This window comes from Eulemur rufifrons, chromosome 14 (assembly GCF_041146395.1).
Source record: "Eulemur rufifrons isolate Redbay chromosome 14, OSU_ERuf_1, whole genome shotgun sequence".
Taxonomy (NCBI): Eukaryota; Metazoa; Chordata; class Mammalia; order Primates; family Lemuridae; genus Eulemur; species Eulemur rufifrons.
In genome coordinates this window covers 23,706,299-23,717,821 of record NC_090996.1, presented here as the reverse complement: position 1 = coordinate 23,717,821, position 11,523 = coordinate 23,706,299, and the positions used below count along the sequence as shown (strand labels likewise).

At 43.4% G+C, this 11,523-nt stretch overlaps 1 protein-coding gene across 1 annotated transcript in view; it reads left to right on the top strand.

The window, feature by feature from the left end:
- Positions 1-2,353: 2,353 nt before the first annotated feature.
- TMC5 (transmembrane channel like 5) overlaps positions 2,354-11,523 on the top strand; it is a 43,974-nt gene continuing 34,804 nt past the window's right edge. Inside the window, 3 exon segments of the mRNA XM_069486014.1 lie at positions 2,354-3,148; positions 5,806-5,977; positions 9,443-9,532. Of these exon segments, the coding sequence (XP_069342115.1) occupies positions 2,354-3,148; positions 5,806-5,977; positions 9,443-9,532 (1,057 nt within the window).

The window sequence follows — 11,523 nt, the reverse complement described above, 5'->3', positions numbered from 1 at the left end:
ACTCCCTCTTCATTTGACATCAATACGAGACTATTTCCTTGTGGTCACTTCCTTTTCTCTCTTTCCCAATCTTTTGCTGTGAGCTTAGCTTTCTGTTTGTTTAGTTTGTTCCAGTGCAGGTGGTAGTGTTAGAGCATCCTCTGTGTCCAGATTGTGAAGAAGACATGCAATTTGACACAAGCTCCTGTCAAATGACAAGACAACAGAGAACTGTACCAATAGACTTGAAGCTCATTGTTGGCTGATCACATATAACATCTATCCATCCATCCATCTATCAATCTATCTATCTATTCTATATGTATACATATTTGAATAAATGGATACATACATCATATGTGTGTGTACACACATATGTATGTATTATATATATATATAAATCTGTCAACGATTCAAAACAAAGACAAAAATGATTTGTATCAGTCAGGCTAGGCTAAGCTCTGCTGTATCCAAATAAACTCACTCAAAATCTCAGTGGCCTAACAGATAACAGTCTATTTCTTGCTCATGAAAAGCTACTGTGGGTTGGTTGGGACAGGGTGGAGTGTGCTGCATGTAGTCATGCGGGAACCCAGGCTGGTGAACTGGTCCCCATCTGGAATGTCACTGGTTGCCATGACAGGGGAAAAGGGAGCAGGAGGGTTGTGTACTTTTTTTCTTTCTTTCTTTTTTTTTTTTTTTAGAAATGGGGTCTTGTTATGTTGCCCACGCTGAAAAGTGTAGTGGCTCTTTACAGGCACGATCATAGCTCACTGCAGCCTCGAACTCCTGGGCTCAAGCAATCCTCCCATTTTAGCTTCTGGAATTGCTGAGACTACAGGCGTGAGCTGCTGTGCCTGGCTTGCTTCTTCTTCTTTTTTTTTTTTTTTGGCAATAAGGCTCTGGCTTTGGCTTGGAAGCCTCTTACGCTCACAGCTCATTGGCCAGAAGTAGCTGTATCCATTGCCTTACTGCATCCCCTCTCAATGAGCTGGGGTGGGGGGGGGGACTCCAGAGTCTCTTCCAGACTCTACTCCTGCAGCTTGTCCTGGAGTTGTCAGAGCTTCTGAGTGTTTGTTTGCTGGCATCCCTGAGCCCTGGCTTCATTTTGCTGTTATCTGATACCTTTAGAAGGGTTTTCATGACAAATTCTTTTCAGAAATTGATCCTGGGAAAAAGTGTGGCCCTCTTGAAAAACAGATATACTTCCTTTTTCTTTCCTCCACACCTCTCAGCCCCAAATAGTGACTATGAGATAACGTGTCATGATTCCCTTTTACTCTCAGCTAATAAGCAGTTCAGGGCAAATTTTATTTTTCAGTTACAGTTATTGTGTCAGCCTAGGAATTTTGTAGGATTGCTCCTTCCTCCACCTGATTATAAGACATTTCCTCTTTTTCTTCTTCTTATTCTTCTTCTTCCTCTTCTTCCTCTTCCTCTTCCTCCTCCTCCTCCTTCTCCTCTTCCTCTTCCTCTTCTTCCTCCTCTTCCTCTTCCTCTTCTTCCTCCTCTTCCTCCTCTTCTTCTTCTTCTTCTTCTTTCTTCTTCTTCTATTTTTTTTGAGACAGAGTCTCAGCTCTGTTACCCAGGCTGGAGGTATGATGCAGTGGTGTCATCATAGCTCACTGCAGCCTCAAACTCCTGGCTCAAGCCATCCTCCTGCCTCAGCCTCCTGAGTAGCTGGGACTATAGGAATGCACCACCATGCCTGGCCATTTCCTATTTCTTTAATCATGCCCTGGTTGAGTGCATGATTTTTATTGTCCGCTGACTCCTGTTTTGATAGTCACCAGGGGTTACATTATACATAAATAAAAACGGTGGTAAATAATAGATTTCATTCAGTGGTTGCTTTCTTGATGCTGGCTGCTCTACATGCCTTATCTCATGCATTCCTTACCACAACCCTATAAGATATTGTTTTCACTATTGTAGGGGTGAAGAAACAGACTCAGAGAGGTTAAGTGACTTGCCCAAGTCCACACAGCCAGCAAATGGAAACCAAACCTAGTTCCACTTTATGCCAAGGGCTGGTTCCTAACCACTTTCATTTTACAGCATCATAGGTCAGGAGGATGGGGAACACTGATTGGCCAGGCCTGAGTCATGTGACCATCCGGGAGTGGGTCAGGAATGCAATCAGCCCTTCCTGCATACCCTGGACCGAGAGTAGGGGAGGCAAAGGATGCCTTTCTTTCACAGTTAGGTACACAGATACTGGAAGATAACCAGCAATCTCTGCAGGGAAGAAAGGGGGGAAAAATCCAACTTTTTCTTTCCTTTTTGTTTTTCAGGCAGTAAAAAAGTATTTCTGAGTAACTGCAAATGCAGGAATGTTTTAATACTGTGGTGAAGAATCTGTACTTGGACCAGCATGTCTGCTTACTACAGGAATAACAGGAGTGAGGAAGATCAAGGTTACCAAGACTACTCAGGGTCTCAGAACCCTATGCAGAGGTATTTGAAAACTCAGGATTATCCAGATTTTCCAGCTCCTCTTAACAATCCAGACCACCCCAGCACCAGGAGAAATCCATTCTCTGCAGGCTCCAGAACGAGTCCAGACTATCCTGTGTCTCTGGCAGAGCCAGATTATCCTGGATCTCCGAGTAATCCAGACCATCCTAGCACGGGGAACCATCCATTCTCTGCAACCTCTAGAATCAGTCCAGACTACCACGAATCTCTACCAAAGCCAGATTATATTGAATTGCAGAGTAATCCACACGACCCAGGCTCATCCGGACAGCCAGACTCCTCTGGATCTCGACGAAATCCTGATGTTGCATATTCTAGAAGCAGAGGAAACTATGCAGACTCCAGAATGAATCCAGATTATCTTGGCTCCTCACGAGAACCAGACTATCCTGGAACTCAGAGCAACTCTAACCATCCTGGCCCCAGAACCAATTCAAGCCATTCAGGCTCCAAAAGGAATCTAGAATATGCTGGTTTCAGAATCAATCCATACACAGACTCTCTGGGAGAGCCTGATTATCCAGGTGCCAAAAATCAACCTAACTCTTCACACTTATTGGGGGAACCAGACTATCCAGGTGCTAAGGACGATCAGAACTCTCCAGACATTTGGGGAGTACCTGATTATCCAGATGCTGAGAATGGTCATGATTATGGCTCTTCTGAGACCACAGGAATGACCAGGGGGTAAGTTCAGGTATATCCCTTCCCTGTGAGTGGGGGCTGAGTGCCAAATCATCAAGCCAATGGAATTTGGTTGGTACAGTTTAGATTAGAGACACATCTGATGGTTTCCATGACCTGATCTCATACCCTACCTGTATGAGTCTCACTATAGACTCAGCCTAAGGCTTAAAGTCCTTACCTGAACTTAATCTTTCATCACCTCTTGCTTGGATCACCTTACCATGCTTTCCATTTCTTCCTAAACCAATCCCTATAAGGTATCTAGATCCCCACTGGGTGGTGTTTTTTTTTTTTTTTTTTTTTTTTGGGTAGAGACGAGGTCTCACTGTGTTGCCCAGGCTGGTCTCGAACTCCTGGACTCAAGCGATCCTCCGGCCTCAGCCTCCCAAAGTTCTGGGAGTACAGGTGTGAGCCACCACACCCAGCCCCACTGGTTTGACTTGTGCTACCTTGCCAGTGGGGTAATGGTTAACACTTGATAGTCGTGAATCCAAACACTTTAACCAGAATTACACCAACAGCAATGAGTTTTTATCAAGAAAATTTTTGAAGGTCTCACTCTATGAAGTCAATTCAGTTCCTCAGTTTTTTATACAAGATCTTTGCACCACTTCTGATTTTTCCACTTTCATTTTTATTTTACTGAAATTTTTGTAGTCAGAATTATTTTTCATAAATACCTTATTGCAGATTTGATTCATTGATCTTCTGCATTGTTATTTTCCTCAAATTTTACTGATTATAGTTTTCCCCATTGGCAGTATTCTTTTAAGGCCATTTTTCAACATTAAGTCCAATTTTTCCTGGTTCAGATTCTGTGGATTTTTTAAAATTTTGTCCGAAAGATTTTGATCTTCCGTCAATTTTTGGTCCTTGACAACTTTTACCAGGTACAATCTGGACATTGATAGCATTAGTTTGGGTGACTTAGTTCTATCAAATCTAATTTTTCCTGGGTTAAGTTTGTCTATGTTTATGTTGCAACAAGATGTGATGCTTATGTAAGTTTTTTGGTTTAACCTCTAACAAATTTTACCATGTGAAATTTTAACCAATATGAGTCTTATTTTGCATTGACTATTTCTGCTAGTAATATTTATGAACTTGATAAAAACTGATGGCTTGTACTTATCTCTAGAAACAAGGATATGGGATTTGGGTGTGCAGTAGTCAAAATACCTTTTGGACCTAAATATTGTGGTTAACAGGACCAGGTCAAAAATGTCCTCCTCTGGTCCGATGGTAGTGGGTTATCAGAACTTACTAACATTAGTGTCACTAAAGTTGGTATACAACCCCCCAGTGCCAAATTTGACTGGAAAAAAATGTCTTCCTTGGTTTTGTCTCCCACTGCCTGATTCATCATTCCAAAAAACACCTTTGATCCTGTCACTCCTCTGCTTTTCATCTTTAACCTTTGGGAGAAAGGCCATGCCACTTCACATGTAGAACATTTATGAATGAGGGTACACTGTACTAAGGTAAGATGCCGGCCAAAGACATGCCTGATTGACCTCCTCCTATCTCTCCTATCCCCTTTCTGCCTTGACCCTATACTCTAGGTCAATGGTTCTTTTTTTTTATTTTTTGAGACAGAGTCTAGCTCTGTTGCCCGGGCTAGGGTGAGTGCCATGGCATCAGCCTAGCTCACAGCAACCTCAAACTCCTGGGCTTAAGCGATCCTACTGCCCCAGCCTCCCGAGTAGCTGGGACTATAGGCATGTGCCACCATGCCCGGCTAATTTTTTCTATATGTATTTTTAGTTGGCCAGATAATTTCTTTCTATTTTTTAGTAGAGACGGGGGTCTTGCTCTTGCTCAGGCTGGTCTCGAACTCCTGACCTCAAGTAATCCACCCACCTCGGCCTCCCAGAGTGCTAGGATTACAGGCGTGAGCCACCGTGCCCGGCTCATGTCAGTGGTTGTTGACCTGGGCTGATCCTTAGAATTACTTGGTTACCTGGGAAACTTTAAAAATAATACAGATTCCTGAGCCCAACCCTTCAGAACTTCTGATTTAATTGTCTGGGACAGAGCTTGGGAATTGGTATATACTGTATATATTAAATTGAGAACCATTGCTCTAGGTTAATTGATTTTCATAACATTTCCTTTTTATATTCAGCTCTTTCTGGCCATATACCTTTATTTATGCTATTTTTTATCCTTGGAATGCTCTCCCCCTAATTATGTGTGAATGTATCCTTCCAATCTTGCTCAGTTGTCTCTTTCCCATGTAGATTTCCCCCTTCAACTCTCAGCTGGAATTCTCTCCTTCCTGTGAGCTCCTTGGGCCTGTCTTCTCATCCTCACCTGTTTCCACTTGTGTTATAATTGCTCATAGCTGTGTCTAAGAAGCTGTACCAGATTGTACCAGGAGCTTCTCAAGGGTAGATACCCCATGTCTTCACCTTAGTGTCTTCACTCCCTAGCCCATGCCTAACACATGGTTGGCATTTAGTCAGCATTTGAGGAATGGATGGGTGGGCAGATGGATGGATGGATGGATGGATGGATGGATAAATGGATGGATGGGTGGATAAATGGATGGATGGGTGGGTGGATGGATGGATAGATGGGTAGACGGTTGGATAAATGGATGAATGACTGTCCTTACCACACTATTGGATGGATAGTCATCCATCATTTTGGGATTTTAAGGTGCTCAGCAGAACATCTTCAGTCCATCCTTCATTTCGTCATAGGAATGGTGGCCCCTTGGGCATTCGTAGGAGAGAGACTGAAGATGACCCTGAAAACACAGAAATGACATCCATGGAGATGACAAATTCATACGGGCACTCTCTGCCAGGGGCGCCTGGAAAAGGCTATGGTAAGCATTTGTCATGTGAGGATCACATCCTGGGAGGTAAACTGCATGGACGTAAGGGTGTCATCATAAGGAGTCATCGCAGAATTGGTGCATCCTTCCCCCCCTCAACACACACCCTCCTTAGATACAGGAGTTGAGAACTCAGTGTCTAGAGAAGCCAATTGTCATCAATTATCAAAGAAGGCCAGGTAAGAGGTGTGGGAAATGGGGACCTGTGTGTCCTGTGCCCACCTGAGGTGGCTAAAGTTCAGTCTGGCCCGGTGTGGTCATGTGGGAATGTGGGCTCAGTGTGGCGAGATCCTCAGATTTTTCAAAAGAAGCTAGACATTTGTTTTTTTATGTGAAAACTCTTGATGTCTACATGCTCCAAAATAATTTTCACAAATTAAAAACACTGAGCTGGGCAAACAAAATGACTTGTGGACTGCCAGCAGCCACCTTCAGTTTAGCATGTTCTAAAGGTGTCCAGAGGATCAGCATTTGTGTGTTCAGAACTGACTGGAAGGCAAAGCGGGTAAGAGGCAGCTCTGTCCTCAGGTTACTTAGAGCCTAAATAGGTAAACCAAAGTGGCACATCAAGACTAAAGGAAATTAGCAAGCAGACTGTTAATATTTGAAACATCATGTTGTCCTCCTAATCTGTTGTGGGTTAAGGTAAGATGCTTAGCTCCGGGAAGCAAAGGAAATTCTAAACAGTTCTTAGCTTTCAGGAGGAAAAAAGGGACTTGTTGCCTCATAGGGGAAGCCAGTTCATTGTACAAGAGAAAAAAATCCAGGCAATGTTATAGGCATTTAGAGGCTGTGAAGGGCAAAAAAGAGAGGGAGCGTTGGGCCAAGAAGAGAATAAGGGATCCAGGTACTGGAGGTGCCGGTGGAGGACTGATCGGCCTTGAGGGGGTGCATGGGAATGTTTTGTAGAAGGTGGAGAAGATGGACAGGATGCAGTGCCAGGTGCTAATGAAAGGCACTGATGGTTACACATTGGCATAGAAAATACTCATCTGGGAGTGCAGACATCAGCTGTTCAGCCCAGGGCTATTCCAGACCTTTATTCCATGCATGCCTCAGTAGGGTGCTATAGCAATCCCAAAGGAAGCAAATTTGTTCTTGCAAGGCCAGAAAAAAAATCTTAACTCTTTTTTTATGTATAAAGCACAGATACACATAGTACATAAACGGATACACAGTCTATCTGTGGTATTGGAATTTCATGGAGGAGGGCAATGATGAAAAAAAATGTCTAAAAAGACCCTATAGGGCAGGGGTCCCCAACCTAGGGTGAGTTGTGTAATTATTTCATTATATATTACAATGTAATAATAATAGAAATAAAGTGCACAATAAATGTAATGCGCTTGAATCATCCCAAAACCACCCCCCACCTCCCCAGTCTGTGGAAAAATTATCTTCCATGAAAACAGTCTCTGGTGCCAAAAAGGTTGGGGATCGCTGCTATAAGGGACTGATAGTGAAAAAAGATTGAGAGACACTGACCTACCCTAATGCTAGCGGAACTAATAATGCCGAGCAAGTTTGGAGTGTTTCCTATGCCCTGGGGACTGCCAAGCACTTTGCTTTTATTATCTTGTTTAATCTGTACAACCAGCTTTCAGGCAGGCACCACTGCTCTCCTTGTTTTAACAGATGGGAAAACAGGCTCAGAAAGAAGCACGCCCAAGGTCACCCAACTACTAAATTAACAGAGCCAGGATCGAATCCAGTCTCTCTGACCCAAGGCCTGACCTCTTATTTACCCTGTATTACTATTGGGTCAAATCAGGACAAAGACAAACAGATTCCTGACCACCAGGCTCTGTAAAACACTGGAAATTAAAATGCTTTGGCGGGAAAAAAAAAAAAATCAAATGTGGCTTCCTTCTCTAGGCTCCTTTGTAGCACAAAGGTTGTAGCCTTTGGCAATCACTTGTCCCACATCACCCCATCCTGATAAACTATTCACTCCTTAAGAAGAATCTGTGTTAATCTATGTATCCTCCAAGGCTCCAGGTGTTCTTCCTAGTGTCTCAGTGCCTGGCACACAGTAGGCACTTGAGAAATGCTAACAGAATTAATAGCAACAGCTATCAGAGTTGTATCAGTTAGCCATTGTCACAGGAGTGCTGCATAACAAACAAGTCCCTGAACCCAGAGTCATGCAATAAACAAGCATTTATTTCTCACTTACACATCTGCAGGATTGGTTGGAGCTTGGCTGGAGGCTGAGTTTGGCTGTCTTGGCTTCTGGTCATGAGTTCTGTTTAGGTCTAGTGTCCTTCTTAGACCAATGAGCTACTAGGGCATTTTCTTCCTGTGGCATAAGCTGGAAAAAGCAAGCAGAAACACATAGTGTCCTTAAAAGTCTTGACTTGGAACAGGCACACAGTAATTTCTCCATACTCCATTGGTAAAAGCAAGTCACATTACCAAGCCCACCATCAACAGAGGTGGCCGAGGTGGGGGAAGTGTGATATCCATACTTCCACAATACCACAATGGTTAATATATGTTAAGAGTTTATTACGTGCCAGGATTATTGAATCACTTTGCAAGTATTAACTGATTCAACTTCCCCAATAAGCTTATGCAAAGGTCCTATTATTATCCCTATTTTGTAGACTATGCTATTGAAACTCAGAGATGTTAAGTAACATGCCTGGGGGCACACAGTTAGTAAGTAACAGAGCTGGGAATCATTCCCAGGCAAGAAGTTCCAGAACCTCCTGCAATGTAATTCTGTGTACAGTCCTCATCAAAATGTGGTCCATTTTCTCTGTTGAGGAGTTTATGTTTAATGTTCACCATGGGTTGAATAAAAATATATTGAAATGTGACACTGTAGTGACAATGCCGAGAGTAGACTCTGTGCCTGAGGAAATCATGCCATGTTTCAAATTTATTCATGTGTCATCATAATATGCGAGAGCTGGAAGGAACCTCTGTACTCACCTAGACAAGTATTTTTCGAGCTCTGAGTTTAACTCATTAACAAGTTGTGAAATAAATTTTTAAAAATGAAAAGAGTGGAATAGAGTAAGAGTATATAATGGTGCAGTTTATATAGTCAAGCAAAGTATTGTTTTGTGAAACTTGTTTTTCAGTTCTGTATGTATAGGTGTGTCCCAGATCTCAATGTAACAATTATTTTTAACTATGGATTATCATTAAATGAAGACCATCGATCTAGGCTGATTATATTTAACAGCATCATTTTTGTATTTTTGTCCTATTTTCCACCAAAGTTCTTCTTCTTGTTGTTTTTTTTTTGTTTTTTTTTTTTTTTTTTTTTAGAACAACTCATGACATGTAACCCAAGTTCTTAATTATTGGTCTGTTAGAACGTCACAGACAAGGTCTCAGTCTTACTGACTATTACTGATGAATACTGACACATCGTAACTATTGCACGCTCAGTAACATCTAGTGTGGTGAGATTAACTGGCAATATCTCCCTCCTCTTCCTTCCAGTGAACCCTGCTTATGTAGGTGAAAGTAGTCCTGTCCATGATTTTGAAAACCCACCCATGTCTGAACGTGATTGGCACAAGTCACCCCAAGGTAAGGCTTAACAGACAGTGACCAAAAAGTCCACATTGGAGAAGGAAGGTGTGCAAGGCAATCTAGCCATTGCCATTTCCTCTTGGCCTCTGGTGCTGTCACTGATACAGTACTTGCTTAATTTATCACAATGGAGTTTTCTTTTAGACATAAGGGTATCAGGGTGTCTTCCTTAGGAATCTTCTGGTTGTAAGTGACAGAAACCTAACTCATATGGGTACTGGTCCAAAGGGAATTTATTGGCTCATGTGGAGGGAAGGGTATGGGGGAAACTTAAAGAACTGAAAGTAGAAACCTTCCTGTACCTAGTACAGTGCCTGGCACATAGTAGGTATTTTAGAGATATTTGTTGGACTAATTTGTTGAATGAGTTACAGAAGCCAGTGCCACTTGGACTCTCCTGTTCTCCATCCATTTCTCATCTTTGCTTGACTCAGCTCCTCTGAAAGCTTGACCTTGCTCATCTCCGTTGGAGTCAGGCCTTGTCCGCAGGCCCCCACATGCCCTCATCTTGGCTACCTCATTAGGAAGCCTTTCTTTCTCCCTGGGTCTGTCCATCAATGCTGGGGAAGGATTCTGACCTGCCCTACTTGGAACATATGCTCACACTTGGACCCATCATTTTTACCACAGGGGATGAGACCAGGTCACCTGCCTGTGTTGGTAGGGATACGGTGCATTGATCAGAATTTTCTCAATAATCATACAATTATTATGATGGTACAGTGTGGAAGCAATCAGACCGGTGGAAGACGGAAGGCTTTGAAATCAGTTAGGAAGCTCTCTAAGTATCACTGTGCACAGTGAGGAAGGTCTGATCAGAGGCAGAGACTAAAACATGGAAAGGAAGCAACAGAGGAGTGAGCCAGGGAATGCTGGGGCCACAAGCAAGTCTGTGAACAAGGAACAAACCTATAGGGTCCTCCATGCAATAATGCACACTGAGGGACCCCATGACTTAAAACTCTCTCTCGCCTCCCATCCCAAGAGCCTGTGCGATGGCCATTGCCACATCCTTCAAGAGCTTTCTCAAGGAGGCAAATGGCTTTCCCAAGAGTTAGATGTTGCTACTTGGGAGAGAAAACTGTGGGGATATAAATGAGTGCACTCTCCATTTGGTTCCCACTGGAGCAGAGAATGGCTTTAACTGTCAGGGAGAAGAAAAGCCTTGAAACTTCGTAAGACTGCTCTGTCTGGCCAACCTGAGGCTTAGGGACTGTACAGAAAAAAACACACACTCGGTGTTTTTTCTATTCTTTTACTTAATAACAATCAACACAGAAGACTTCTGTGACCAAATATGTGGAGGTTTCTCCCCACACACCGAGCAAGCAAGCAATTCTGCAGCGGACACTGGCTGGGCACGCTCCAGTTCAATTCTGACACTCCCTGGAGACAGCGTCAGGTCCCACAGCGGGAGGGCTCAGTCCCACCAGACTGCCCCCTGCTTCAGACACCAGTTGAAAGGCCTCTGGAACTTCTGACCTGCTGGCTTCAAGTTAGGGTTCCCATGAGTCTCTCCTTGAGTTCAATTAATTTGCTAGAGCAGCTCACAGAACTCAGGAAAGAAACAGTGGTTTATTATAAAGGATGTTACGAAGGATACAGTTGCAGAGGTGCATAGGGCGAGGTATGGGGAAGGGGTACAGAGTTTCCCTGCCCTCACTAGGCATGCCACCCTCCAGGAACCCCCACATGTTCAGCTATCCCTGAGCTCCCCAAACTCAGTCCTAGTGAGCCTTTTATGGAGACCTCATTGGATAGGCATGATTGACAATCATGTAGAAATGTGACTGGACACAAAGGGTGTGATCTAATACTAATAGGCTGAGTGGGGAAACCTAGCAAGACCTCTCTGTTCAGATCTTCATCAGCCTCTGTGTGCAGCATTCCTGCCTCCACCGTCCTTAGCAGGTGAATGTTCGTCCCCTTGTTTTCAAAATGGTTAAGGAGGAGAAGTGTTGAAGGGCAAACTGTCACCTTTTAAAGAG